The 14,877-nt window shown below is 38.9% G+C and overlaps 3 protein-coding genes across 3 annotated transcripts; 2 read left to right on the top strand and 1 right to left on the bottom strand.

Annotated features, from left to right (window-relative positions):
* LOC104760226 (probable ADP-ribosylation factor GTPase-activating protein AGD9) lies at window positions 21–2,380 on the bottom strand. Its single transcript, XM_010483117.2, has 7 exons — window positions 2,152–2,380; window positions 1,904–2,022; window positions 1,194–1,629; window positions 836–1,102; window positions 619–744; window positions 429–530; window positions 21–344 (listed from the first exon to the last, which is right to left on the bottom strand). Exons 1-7 carry the CDS (start codon window positions 2,218–2,220, stop codon window positions 237–239), a joined length of 1,227 nt encoding a protein of 408 aa, XP_010481419.1. The 5' UTR covers window positions 2,221–2,380; the 3' UTR covers window positions 21–236.
* LOC104760225 (transcription factor MYC3) lies at window positions 3,839–6,162 on the top strand. The gene has a single exon (XM_010483115.2). It carries the CDS (start codon window positions 3,995–3,997, stop codon window positions 5,825–5,827), a length of 1,833 nt encoding a protein of 610 aa, XP_010481417.1. The 5' UTR covers window positions 3,839–3,994; the 3' UTR covers window positions 5,828–6,162.
* On the top strand, window positions 6,927–7,906 carry LOC104760224. Its single transcript, XM_010483114.2, has one exon. It carries the CDS (start codon window positions 7,272–7,274, stop codon window positions 7,674–7,676), a length of 405 nt encoding a protein of 134 aa, XP_010481416.1. The 5' UTR covers window positions 6,927–7,271; the 3' UTR covers window positions 7,677–7,906.

Here is a 14,877-nt window from a genome sequence, read left to right as displayed (position 1 = left end):
AAAAAAAAAAAAAAAAAAAAAAAAACTACGTATGACCCTTTTCAGCTTTCAGTTGACCAAATTTACCATTACAACATATAGTCATATACTACCATCCATCAAATAATCAAATTCCAGATAAACATCTTACATACCACAAAAATAACTCTTTCAACTACAAAACCAAACCAAAAAAAAATGGCATTTTAGATCCAACAATGTGTCCTCTGTAAATCAAAAGATCTCTGTATGTGTTCTTACAGCATTCTATCCTGAAGATCACTGAATATACTAGAGGCAAATGTTCCCAGCTTATTCTTTGTTTCTTCAGCTATGTTCGCCAGAGATGACATATCTTGCTGCGCCTGTGGAATGAATCAAAAATAAGTAAAAAGTAAATAAGCAGAGTCAAGTAAAGCTGAAGAATTTGATCCTACTCGGAACTTTACCTGGAACGAAATCCGGTTGATGAGTTCGCTCGCAGTGATATCGATGTTGGAATCATCTGGTCCGTGGCCAAACAGATCGGAACTTGAAATAGCTGCTGAGCCCTGTTAGATATGTAATTGCATTAGGTATGTATCAACAATGAGACTTAAAAGAAAAGTTAATATAGAGTTTGAGAGGTTTAGGACATACTGAGAACTTCTGAAGGGTAGCTTTTGAGTCCAGATCGGCATCTCTATTCTGATTTCCAAAAAATTGGGCAGAGGAGATTGATTTTGCATTTGAGAACTTCTTTCTTGCTTCATCTGTTTCTTCAACCTAAGTAAGCAAAATACCGTTAAGCAAAGAGGATATGATAATTGACTTCTATATCTTTCTTAGGTCCTGTTAAAAAAGCATATTTCTAAACCTGGACTTTGGATGAGCTTGAGCTTGATTTCTTAGGGAAAGCACTGTCCATTCCAAATTCGTTAAAGAAATTCGATGACTTTGGTGGAGCAACATGGCTAAGCACTCGTGTGCCAGTTTGCCCACCAGATTGCTGCTCATCATCGAAGTACTCAAATCGAGAAGCATATGATGATGATCCAGCAGATGATGTGTCGTTAGTTGAAGAAGCAGCAGGTACCACAGGTACAGGTTCTTCGGGCTTCTGCTCATAGAGGTTATCTTTTGGCTACATAACAATAGAGAAAAATCTCTAATCAAAACCAAGAAACAAGACGCGAGCTTTCATTCTTTAATAAAAAAAAAACGAAAATCTTTACCTTAGTAGTAAGCTTACGAGCACCAAGACCACCAGTCTTCCCTGTCTTTCTCGACACAAGAGGTTTCTTAAAAGTACTAGCCACAACTTTCTGAGAAGCTTTTGGCGAAGAAGAGGAGACAGCAGTTTCATCTTGCTTAACCAAAGAACTCTCTTTTGTCGGATGTTCAGAAGAAACCCCGTTCTTAGATGACTCCAAAGGCTGAGAAGCAGCAACAGAAGGCAATGCCGTTAAACCAGCTTCTTCCGCCATGGCTTTAGCAACTTCCTTAGCAAGAGTCTGCTTATATAAATCAGCAGCTCTTGAAGTGTACTTAGCCTCGATTTTGCCACCGTCATTCCATCCATGTTGCTTGAAAAAAACCTGAGCTCGGTTGTTCCCACCAAACATCATTGTTCTTAGCTGCTCAGGACTCCATGAGTCTAAATTCGTCGACCTTCACAAAAACAAAACTATTTATAGCTAATGACATAAAAACAATGAATGTGTATACAATATGGTCTTATATTCAACAAGTAGATCTACAACAGAGTAAAATGCTATATATAGAATGGTGAAAGAGGAAATAAAAGTCAACATCGTCCTGCATAATCAAAGCTTAAACCCTAACCAAGAAGTGTGGAAATCTACAAGTTCCTGAAGCTATAATTAAACACACAGAGTTCAGTTTAAATGCTAAATCTGTGTTCCTGAGAGAATCAAAGGCTTACCTCACGAAGCTGATATGAACACCAAGACTTCGATGAACAGCTGAGCAATCGATACATAGAAAGATCCCATAAGGAACTGAAGCCCAAGTTGGATTCTTCGCACTGCAATCGAAGCACACCTGTAAAAAAAACCCCAAAATTACAAACCAATCGGAAGATTAGAGCCGTATAAACTCCAGATCTGATCGAAACCAAATCAAATTCAATTCAATTTTATACGAAGAGAATGGGAAAAATAAAACCCTAACCTTGTTATCGGGTTTCGATTTCAGCTTTCTGAAAACAACATTCTTATCGGCGAAATTCTCAGTCGCCATAGTTGATTACAAAACTGAAAAGGAAGAAGTAGAGAAGATTTCACAGATGTTTTCCCCCAAAATCTGAAAGTGGTGATGAAGATGAAGATGGTGATGATGGATCGACTCTTCAACAAAGCAGATTTTTATTTTTATTTTTTTTGCTTACGAAACATGTAAAAGGTTATTTTATTTATTTTATATTTTACGTTTTATGATAATTTGATATTGTGAGAAGGCCATAACATTAGATTAGCGCAATACTAAATCATATGGGCTTTACTGGCCCAATAGTCAAAAGAAGCCTGTTTGCTCTTGTTTTGTTTTGTTTTTCTTTTTAAAAAACAAACAAATTAGTGGATATTGTTCATCATAAGTTTGGTACAATAGTTCTTAGCTCTATCCATCATCTAAATTCCAAATTGAAAAATGTACCTCTGAATTCTCAATCTATCCATCGTCGAAAAACTCATTGAAATCTAAACCTTTCCTTTGAATTTTCTCGGTTTTTCTTTCTTATCTTGAAATCTAAACCACAAACACAAAATTGTTAACTTAAAACATTGTATTACAATCGATTTGTTGAATTTCAACATTAAAACCTATTTTGCGATTATTCTAAAGATGAAAACTGTTTTATACATAAAAAGGTAATATAATTGTTAACTCCAACAAAATGGACATTTTATGGAAGCATGTTAAGGTATTAAATTAAGTTATCGTAACTAGTACACCAATTCCTCTAGAAACACTTTGCTTAATACATTGTTTGTTTTAGTGACATGTTGATTATGTCTTGCAAATCTGGCAAGAACTTAAAAGATATATACGGATTACTTTATAATGTAATGTCAATTAATCTTATTAGTTAATTAGTGAGTGGGTCTAAAGTCTTTTATAATTACATCATCCACGAGAATCACGTGAAGTGGAGGATCATCGTTAGCCATCGTGATTAAAACCATCGAACACTGTACATGTTGTCTTTTTCACTCAATACTTTTCTTCTTTCTTTTAATTTTTTTTTCTTTTTTTGTGTAGGGATATTTTTTATTTAGTTATTGGTTGGCATTACCATGGGTAACTTTTTAAAAATCATAAATTAACAGTAACAAAACGATAAAATATCTAACTGTTAATGGGAAAAAAATGTGCCATGACTAAAATATCAAAGTGGTTTCCAATCCCAAAATAAAAAGAAAAAGAAAAAAACAAAACAAAACAAAATGGAAAGCAGACACGACCACTCTCTTACACAGAGGAGCCAAACAATTAAAGTGGGCTACACAAAACATAATTCTCAATGTATGTCCAAAATAAATATGCTGACAGGTTTATGTGTGGTGCAAACCGAATAATATCATAATTGTGATTAAATTCATCAAACAAAAATTATCACACCATGAAATATTTAATTTCGCTGTATTTGTTGTCAACCAAAAGAAAAAAAAAATAATTCGTAGTATTTTTTATTTTTTTTCGTAACCGTTAACCAAAAAATATATTTTTTTGATTGTCTTATAATATGTTACAACTCTCACATATTATAAGCTTTTTAATATGTGTCAGAAAAACAATTATTAATTAATTTACAGTTGTAATATACATAAAAAAATATAATAAAAAAGAGAGAATCATCTGCTCCAAACAATCACTAAACGCCATTTGCTTAGCTTTTCCCTCTTTTGATTTTTCATCCAACACGTCATCTCTCTCTCTCTCTCTCACCGGAAAAAAAAGTCTTCACCTTTCACCGGGAAAAGTCTTACCCTTTTCAAACCCGGCGGCTGTTCACATGAACGGCGGCGCAACATCATCAATCAATTTCTTGACAACCGGCGACGATGACGCGTCGGCGGCGGCGATGGAAGCTTTCATCGGAACAAACCAGCACTCATCTCTGTTTCCTCCTCCACCACAACCACAACCACAACCACAATCTCTTCTTCCTCCTCAGTTCAACGAAGACACTCTCCAACAACGTCTCCAAGCTTTGATAGAATCCGCCGGAGAGAACTGGACTTACGCTATCTTCTGGCAGATCTCGCACGACTTCGATTCATCAACGGGAGACAACACTGTGATCCTCGGTTGGGGTGATGGTTACTACAAAGGAGAAGAAGACAAAGAGAAGAAGAAGAACAACACCAACACGGCGGAGCAAGAGCATCGGAAAAGAGTGATCCGCGAGCTTAATTCGTTAATCTCCGGCGGAATTGGAGTTTCCGATGAATCAAACGACGAGGAAGTCACGGATACTGAATGGTTCTTCTTAGTCTCGATGACTCAGAGCTTCCCTAACGGCGTTGGACTTCCCGGTGAATCTTTCCTAAACTCTCGTGTGATTTGGTTGTCCGGGTCGGGTGCTTTAACCGGGTCGGGTTGTAAAAGAGCTGGTCAAGGTCAGATTTATGGGTTGAAGACGATGGTGTGTATCGCTGCTCAAAACGGCGTCGTTGAGCTTGGTTCCTCGGAAGCTATTAGCCAAAGCTCAGATCTGATGGATAAAGTTAATAGCTTGTTTAATTCCAACAACGGTGGTAACAATGGTGGTGAAGCTTGTTCTTGGGGTTTTAATCTCAACCCAGATCAAGGTGAGAACGATCCAGCTCTGTGGATTAGTGAGCCGGCGACGAACACCGGAGTCGAGTCTCCGGCGAGGGTTAATAATGGTAATCACTCGAATTCTAATTCAAAGTCAGATTCGCATCAGATTTCGAAGCTTGAGAAGAATGATATAAGCTCTGTTGAGAATCATAATCGTCAAAGTTCGTGTCTTGGTGAGAGAGAGTTGAACTTTTCGAGCTCTGGGTTGAATCAAAATGGGAACTTTCAAGGTGGGTTGAAGTCGAACGAGACTTTAAGTTTCTGTGGTAACAATGAGAGTAACAAGAAGAAGAGGTCTCCCGTTTCTAAAGGGAGTAACAACGATGAAGGGATGCTTTCTTTTAGCACTGTGGTTCGATCCGCTGCTAAATCTGGTGACTCGGATCATTCTGATCTCGAAGCATCTGTTGTTAAGGAAGCGATTGTTGTTGAGCCACCGGAGAAGAAGCCGAGGAAACGTGGGAGGAAACCGGCGAATGGAAGAGAAGAGCCGTTGAATCACGTTGAAGCAGAGAGGCAGAGAAGAGAGAAGTTAAACCAGAGGTTCTACTCTTTGAGAGCTGTGGTTCCTAACGTTTCCAAGATGGATAAAGCTTCTCTTCTTGCAGATGCTATTTCGTATATCAATGAGCTTAAGTCGAAGCTGCAACAGGCGGAGATCGATAAAGAAGAGATTCAGAAGCGGCTTGATGGGGTAAACAAGGAAGGGAAAGGAGGCGGAGGAGGGTCGAGGGGTAGAGAACGAAACTGTTCGAATCAAGATGCGTCGATAGAGATGGAGATTGATGTGAAGATCATAGGTTGGGATGTGATGATACGTGTACAATGTAGCAAGAAGGATCATCCAGGTGCTAGATTCATGGAAGCGCTTAAGGAGTTGGATTTGGAAGTGAATCATGCGAGTTTATCCGTTGTGAATGATTTGATGATTCAACAAGCTACCGTGAAGATGGGGAGCCAGTTTTTCAATCATGACCAGCTCAAAGTTGCCTTAATGACCAAAGTCGGAGAAAACTATTGAACGAAGCTGGCGTATTGAAGAAATGAGAAGACTAGTGTAATTGTATGATCTTAGACACAAAAAGATCTCTCTTTGTAAAGTAGTAAGTATCCCATTTTGCATCACTCGCTTCATGTTGTTTAATATTGTTGTTCATTAGGAGAACTTGTTTAGTTTCTTAGTGTAGTGTTTCATAAGCCTCAAGTGAAGAACGAAGTTGGAGACCAGACCAGAGAGAGTTAGTAAAATAATAATAAAAAATCTTTGGTTTGTACTTGTATGTATATATATGTATGGAGTAAGATTAAGTTAGATAAAAAATTCTACTGAAGTTTTTTGGTTCTATGTTTGAAATTTTTTGTCAGTTATGTATGCAAAACTTTTGGGTTATAGATGTAACTTTATAAAACATAAAGGTCCAAAATTATGAACTGTAGTGTACCAAAAAAGCTGACGAAAAAATAAGTGGTCGTAAATGGGTTTTGGTGAGGGACAAAGTGCTCTTATCTTTTTGAGGGGATATGAGGAAAACTGTTTGTAATGCCGAAAATGTGGAGACATGAGTCATTTGGTTGTCATTTGGTTGTATATGTTTTAAAACTTTAAGTATATATTAGGTGATAATCAAGATTTTCTTTAAAGTGCAATTTGGACCTAAGTTCTTAGATCTTTTTTTTTTAAAAATTTGCTTTAGTATTGAGTATTGACGCCTTATTGAATTTAAATTTAAAAGTATGCTGGTAGTAGGTTTAATATTTTTTTTCTTAATTTTAAAAGGGCTTTTAATCTTAAATTTTCGTTTAAACCAAAATGTGAGACATTTTATTTTCTGCCAACACGAAGAATATTTATTGTAATGATAAACAAAACTACTTTTCTCCACCATTGATGAGTTCTAATTAAAAACCACCAACTTAAGTTTTTTTTATTAAAAAAAATGAAAAATATGTTTCATGTAGTACCATAAAGTTGACCGACCCACCTTTAAAGGAAATAATAGCCATCTTTCATTTCATTAATCTATCTTTGGATATGTACTGTATAATAGTTCACTGATTCGTTCACACTATAGTTTTGTTATGAAATTACGACTACAAGTAGATTCAAAAGAAAAAGAAAAAAAAATACGACTACAAACTATGGTTAATAATTACAAAGTTTGTCTTTAACTAACCAACAACCAAAGAGACCGAAACACTCTCGTTTCTATGAAGTTAATACTAGCTAATTGTTAACAAACGTGTGAGGGCAATATGCTACCCAAAATCGAATTTGCAAATATACACATTTCACTAAAATTAGATTAGTTTTCGTTAGTCTTTTCTAAAATAGAACTGAAAACATATTGCTAATCAAATATAACAAAAGTCTCTCTTCCTTCTTCATTATCTCTCTCTCTCTCTCTCTCTCTCTCTCTCTCTCATTATTGATCTCCATTGTCGTCGTAAGGAGATCGCAAAGAGCCATGAGCCTAAATTGTCTAACATGTCAAGCCCTTCCACGAACAGATTCCAACAAAGAGATTGATCTCTCCGGTCCTGGACCACCAACGGTTGAGATCAATCATGTTCTAGGTAAAACATGTTGTGTACTAGATCCTATTGGTGGGAGAAATTGGTCAGGGAGTTTGAACCCTAGGATCCACGAGAAGATTGGACGGTCAGGATCTTCTTTAGCGCAGAAGATGAAGAAGGTGAAAAAGATTCATCACCTTAGGCTAAGTGGTCCTGTTGGTTCCAACCCTAGCAATGGACCAACCCGGCCCGAACAACCAAAGCTTGTAAGGAGCACTGGAGTGCGGAGGAATTGGAGTTTTGAGAATTTGAGAGATCAAGGATTAATAGAAGAAAAAAGAAAGATTAACATATGATCATCATGATTGATCATGATTCTGAGATTTTATATGAATGAATGTTTAAGATGAGAGATTACATCATCGATTCGGAAGAGAGAAATAACGAAGCTGATTACATATATAGTTTCTAATCCAGATTCATGGTTTATATAAATCGTGATAGAATATGTATAATAGTATTCATTTGTTTATTACGTTGTCACGTTTGTTTGCCTTTTGAATATTTTTGTTTATACATATGTTTCTTTTGTCTTTGAATGAAAGTATTTTTTAATCTACACAAGAGATCATCCTTATTGGTGGTAGTCCTTTTTAATAGTCAATTTGCAAATGCAATAAGTTTGTGATATCGTTCATAAAATTACAAAACTAACAAAGCAACAAAAGTTAATCATAAGAGAAAACAACAAAGCTTATCTCCTAATTCTCTGTATGATGTATGACTCGACTTGGATTAGTCAAGAATACCATCATTTCAATTGGGCCTACTTTTCACATTGCTTAAGTTTCCAAAATAAAAATGCTTTCTAACCGCCGTGACAGATACTCTTGTGGTATTCCCTCATTGCTCCATCGTTACTTCTAAGCTAGTTGGATCCAATCTCTCGTTTTTTCGGATATTCGACTAGATTTTTTTTTCTTTTTTTTTTTTTTTTTTTTAAATTCGACTAGATTTTTTATTTTGGAATTTTTTTCTTTCATAACATATTAGGGACTGGAGTGGATACTGTGTTTCTTGTTAACTTTCTTTTAGACTATTTACATCGTATTTATTATGTAGTATAATCTTTCTTATGGAATATAACACGATTATTTGGAGTCTTCTTTAACACGATTATTCATTTTCTATAATTGTATATGTGATATTTTATTTTTTTGTCGAATCGGTGATTTCAATTGATAATTAAGTGGTACAGACCGGGTGGGATAGAAGAGCCGATTTAGCTATTTCATCAGCTCTTCTATTGTTTTCTCTCTTAACAAAATGAAAATTACAGACATCGAAATCGAAAGATAAAAGCAGGATATCGTGTTGAATCCCGTAGAGTTCCTTTGAGAAGGGCTCTGAGTTGAGTGCTTTGATCAGCTGTTGCGAAGCTGAAGCAAAAGAGATGTTGTTGAATCCAAGATCGAGGGCGTGCTGGATAGCAGAGAAGAGAGCTAAGGCTTCTGCCATTAGAGGGGAGCTCACGTATTTTGCCAAAGATTGGCCCTGTGTCATCAGATTCGAGAGGCGATTGAGAAAGATCCAACCTAATCCCGCGCCATGCTGCATCTGAAAAGCATTGGATCGTGGTTGTAGAGTGAGCTGGATTTGGACATATATGTTTCAAATGAGAGATCTGCAGAGGTGGCTCTTGGGCTGATTGCCATTCACGGGCGTGTTGGACGACGATGTTGATGGTTTCTGTTCCGCTTAAAGATTTCTGATCAAATATCTTTTTGTTCCTGGTGGTCCATAATCCCCACAGGATCCACGGTGATAGAGGTCCTTGGTTGATTCCCGTCGGAGGAAGACATATCAGATTGTTCGTTGCTTCAACTCCTTGTCGCATATTGGTAATTAGATCTAGGTTTGGTGAGAGTTTGAAGGGGGCCAGGTTCCACACTTGTTTGGCAAAGGGGCAGTTGAAGAACAAATGGAAGCATGATTCTTGATCGTTGCAATGGGGGCAGCGAGCCTCCGGATTGATATTCCTCTCCTGGAGATTGTGCCCAGTTGGTAGTGCATTGTTTAGGCCTTTCCAGAGAAGGAATTTAACTTTTGGGGAGCAGCGTAGATTCCACACACAATTGATCCAATTGAAATTCTTTGAGAGTTGCATCTAGAGTAGGGCGGTATCTTAGTCCATTCGATGCTTCATGATGTCCTGACTTGGCTGTGTACTCGCCTGACTTAGTAGCTAGCCAGAGGTAACGGTCTGGGGCATCAAAGGTACTAGGCCTAAGAAGGAGGGTTGCATCTTCATAGCAAGGTATGGTTTAGCGAATCTTATCCTGATCCCAACTCTTCGTGACAGGGCAAATGAGATCCTGCACTTGCATATTTTGTGAGTCTCTTGGTGGTGGTCCCATAGGTGTAACTAGTGAAGTCAGAGAGATCCAGGGTTCAGACCATACAGAAGTGTTCGCTCCCGAGCCGATGGCTTTACTCAATTGGGACTTGAGAAGGTCTCTTCCTATGAAAATATCCCTCCAGCCGTGGGAGGTTGTTGTAGCAACTTGACAGGTGAGAAAGTCAGATTGCAATATTTACCTAGGAGGGTTCTTGCTAAGAGAGATTCAGGTTTATTCAGGATCCTCCAGCCCACTTTTACGAGGAGGGCGTCGTTAAAGTTGGTAATGTCTTTAAACCCTAAACCCCTGTCTCTCTTTGACTTTGTTAGCTTAGACCAAGCGATCCACGACATTTTCTTTTTGCCATCAGATGAGTCCTACCAGAAGCGGGTCAAAGCGGATTGAATTCTTTTGCATAAGGAATTAGGCAACTTAAAGCAGGACATCGTATAGGTGGGCATGGCTGAGAGGACAGATTTGAGCATGGTGGTCTTGCCAGCTGAAGAGAGGCATTTAGAAGAGAAGCTACGTGAACCTTGCCTGCTACGGTCTATAATTTGGTTAAACAGATCACGTTTCTTTCTTCTAAACATCTTAGGTAGGCCTAGGTACTTTCCTAAACCACCTACCTTTTGGATACCTAAAATTTGTTGTGCCTCACCTTTTGTGTCCTCCCCTGTTTTGGAGGAGAAAGTAATTGCCGACTTTGCCTTATTAATCATTTGGCTTGATGCATTCTCGTATTTTTGTAGGATATTCAGCAGGGTTGCACAACTACGGGCATCAGATTGGCAGAAGAACATAGTGTCGTCTACAAACAGGAGGTGATTGATTCTGGGGCATCCTAGCACTATTCTCACGCAAGAGAGTCGTCCATCCTGTTGTGCTCTAAGGCAGAGACCCGAAAGAACCTCACCGCAGAGAATAAACAGGTAAGGGGAGAGTGGATCGCCTTGAAGGATACCTCTAAGAGGTTGGACTTAACCTTGTTCTGCTCCATTCAAGAGGAAAGTGTATGATACTGTCGATACACATTGCATAATCCACCTTATCCACCTTTGGTGAAATCCTATTTCTTGCATAACCGTTTCAAGGAAATCCCACTCTAGTCAATCATAGGCTTTACTCATATCAGTCTTTACAGCCATATAGCATCTTTTTGTGGCTGCTGAAGTCTTTAGATAATGTAGAACCTCGTGTGTTATCATAACATTGTCTGAAATTGCTCTATTTAAAACGAATGCTGATTGGTTCTCAGAGATAATGTTTTGCAGGATTGGTTGGAGTCGTCTAGACAGCAGCTTGGAAATGATCTTGTAGAAGACGGTGCACAAAGCAATTGGTCGGTAATCTGCTATTTTCTGACGACTTTGGATTTTTGGGATCAGCCTTGTGTGAGTTTTGTTTATGGACTGTTGCAGGTTGGTAGAGGAGAAGAAGGATTGGACCTCCAGAATGATGTTAGTTCCCATCATACTCCAGTTGGTTTGAAAGAAGCTCGCAGAAAAACCATCAGGCCCCAGAACTTTATCCGGGTGAATAGAGAAGCATGCCCTTTTGATTTCCTCAGGGGAAGGTAAAGCTATTAGAGAGTCATTGACTTCAGAGATATACACGGTTTGATTGCTTCTTTGACAAGACTGGTTTTTTCACCGGGGAGAGAGGTAAACATCTCTGTGAAGTACTTAGTAATAACCTCTAGGATCTCAGTTTCTTCATGCACCGCAGCTCCTTCAGTGTTTTCAATGACCGAGAATTTGTTAATAGCTGTTCTGCTTCTGGTGGTAGCATGAAACTATCCTGTATTTTTATCTCCAAGAGCTAACCATAACTGACGACTTCTTTGTTTCCAGTAATTCTCTTCAGCTTGATAGGCAGAGAGCATGGCATTATTAATGGAAGATATTTCATCTTGGGGCACAGATGTGCTGGTCATTGCTGCCTCTAGCTTCTCTTTAAGATCTGCGATCAGTTGTCGGCTATTAAGGTGATGAGTTTTGGACAAAAGAATGATCTCTGTTCGACACCACCTGATATTTTCTTCCAGTTCTTCTTGATCATCAAAACTCCAAGCTTCTTGGATAAGTTTAGTTACTTCTGAGTTTTCCTTGAGCCTGCGGTCGTATCTAAAGATACCTTTCTTCCTTCTCTTGGTTAGGTCGAGTTGGGTGATTAGAGGACGGTGATCCGAACCTTCAAAATTTAGGTATTCGCATCGGCTAAATGGGTACTATTCAGCCCACAATCCATTAGCCATGGCTTGATCTAGTCTGCAGAAAACCAGGTGATCATTTCTCTTCCCTCTCCATGACAAGAAGTTGCCAGAATGGCGGAGGTCAAAAAGATCACATTCTGCCATGAAGGATCTGATATCAACAAAGGTTCCTTCATGTCTCACAGGGCCTCTTTGCTTCTCGGATGCCTCGATGATATCGTTAAAATCTCCTCTCAGGTACCAAGGTTCATTTCTGCTCTGTCCTAGGAGTGTTAAAGTGTCCCAGATAAGTTTTCTTTTTGCTCTATCCGGCTCTCCATACACAAATGTGGCAAAAAAAAATTTCCTTCGGCTTTGATTTTTGTGTCTATAAAATTTGGACAGCTTGATATGACTGTGACCTCAACCTCTTGTTTCCAGAACAGAGCTAGACCTCCTCCTCCTCCTGGGCTGTGGGGAGACACAAGGTGGTGGAATTGGAGATTTATACTAGTCAGAGAGTTAAGGACCTTATCATCGAGATTTTTTGTCTCCATGACAAATATTATTTCTGGCTAGATTTTGGACTACATCTCGCGTAGTCGTTGGACTGTTATGGGATTCCCCAACCCACAACAGTTCCAACTCAGAATTTTGAAGGAAGAAGAGCTGGTGGATTGTGAAAATCCACCCTTTTCTTAGCTATTGCAGGTATGATAGTTGTTTTTGGGGCCCTTTTGCTTGAAGATGGTTGTGATCTGTTCTCAAAGGTATTAACCTTTTGTTTTGGCAGAGCCTTGGGACCCGAGTTGCTGGTTTCGCCTCGAGCAACAGAAGAGCCTCCCTCTAGTGGTGTTCTCCGTCGAGGTGAGTTATGAGCCAGACATAAGTTGCGCTTACTAGACTTTGCACCAGAGAGTCTCAAAGGGCTTTTGTTTTGGGCCTTTTGGAGGGATGTTCGACCCCTTTTCTTCTTTGGAGCTGATGTTACCCCTTGTGTTATATCAGTCAGAGGGAGGGAGATGATAGGATGATCTTCTAGAGCAGTTCCAGCCGGATTATCAGAGGAGTTCAGGTACGCTTGCTGCGATAAAACAGCTGCCTCTATTATACGGTTTCCAGTTTCAGCTATTAAATACCTCTCTTCACCTTGCATGACTCTACGTCTCCTTACAGCACTTTCTGTGGGATCTGCACAGTTTATGTATTAGACCGTGACTTCTCTTAACTCCCCTAGAACCTCTTCTGTTGTCGGTATCGGAGGGGGTGGAGGTGGAGTCACCTCCGCTGAAGAGATAGTTCGTTCAAGAGGTGGCCACCTTGATCTTGAAGTTTCTGAGTTTTCTGGTCTTGGAGAAGGCTTCTCTCTCCATACCCTGGGTGATCTTCTGGTGTCATCCTCACAACTGTGATAGGACCTAGTAGACAGCTCCCTGTGATCGCTTGATGATCTTGGTAGTCTAGGCCTACCAGAGGTTGATCTGTGTCCAAGATATTCGATATCCGATTGGCGATGGTGCTTGTACCATTCCTCATCCAGTGTTCTTTTCCTTGATTGGAGGGACTCCTGAGGGGGGGGGGGAGTGAGAGGGTCTAGGGGTCCTATTGATTCCACTTATGTGGTAGTGGTTCAGTGTTTGCAAAGAGAGTTCTCTTCTTTGTTCTGAGTAGTGGGATCTGTCTTTTGGAGGTAAAAAGTTGTCCGCTGGAATATAGTAGTTTTGTTTTTCCACTCTCTGTTCCCGTGGTATCTCAGAGATAGAAGATGCATCTTTTGCCCCTCGTTTCGCAATGAAACCAGGGCAGTTTTTCTTCTCATGTGATAGCCTGAAGCAGTAGGAGCAATGGTTCTTCAGATTCTTATAGTCAAGTGATATGAGCGCTTCATTGCCATCTGGGAACTCAACAATTGTTTCCTTGGTTAGGGGTAGGAGACCATTTAGCATGACCTTGAGTTTGACTGATGAGGTTGTAATCTCCATGTCGAGGATTTCCCCTAGAGCTTCTCCGATTAGGTTAAGCATGGCTGGCTGCCAAAAATGTTTTGGGAGCCCTTGTACCTCTATCCAGAAAGGGATCTATGAAGGGAATGATTCTGAGATGACTGGTTCCCATCTTTGTAAGATAACCATCCATTGGTCATAATGATATGGTCTGTTGTCGAGTACTTTTTGAAGGTTCTCCTCGAATTCAAAAGTAAACTGGAAGCAGCCTTTTCCTAGATTTGAGCCTGAAGCTTTGCATTTTAAATTCCACCGGTTTGAGAGAAAAGGAAACAGGGTCCAGAGCCGTTGGCTTGAAGGGTTTGTGAGCCTTCCCATCAGGGTGAGGATATTTTATTTTCTTTAGATCGACATATTTACGATGCTTTAAAAACTAGGTTGATGATACGGATCAGATCGATATTCTATTTTTATATATCTTGTGTTTTTCGCCAGTTTTAGTTTTTCTTTCTTAGTGTGTAGAAGTCTAATAATTTTGAAACCCAAATTAATATCTTAAATTAATTGATATGACATACTATTTCAAATATCTCTATATGTTATATACTATATGTTTGTGCAGGTCTTTATATTATGGAGCAATATAGAATTATAGATATACAAAATGTTAAATTTTAATATTGTTTTGTTCACTTTAAATGAATATAGAATTTAGTAGTTATGACATCTCTAACTCTACTCTATTATCTTAACTCGTAATAAAGTAAAGTCTTCTCCTATCTCTCTATATTTTTCTCTAAAATAAAGTGAAAATTAAGATTATTCTCTAAACCTGACAATCTCATGTGGTGTTCTTAGTTGATAGCACGGCTGCCTTGAACCTCCTAGGTGTGGTGTAATGCGGGTGGTGAAAATTGATATTTTAGCCAAATTATAAAGTCGTGATGGAGAGAAAGAGAGTATATATATATTTTGTTGTTTGGCTTTGCATGTATTTTAAAGACGTGTTGGATCTCTCTCA

Source organism: Camelina sativa, chromosome 18, assembly GCF_000633955.1.
Source record: "Camelina sativa cultivar DH55 chromosome 18, Cs, whole genome shotgun sequence".
Lineage (NCBI taxonomy): Eukaryota > Viridiplantae > Streptophyta > Magnoliopsida > Brassicales > Brassicaceae > Camelina > Camelina sativa.
This window is presented reverse-complemented; position numbering and strand designations above follow the sequence as displayed.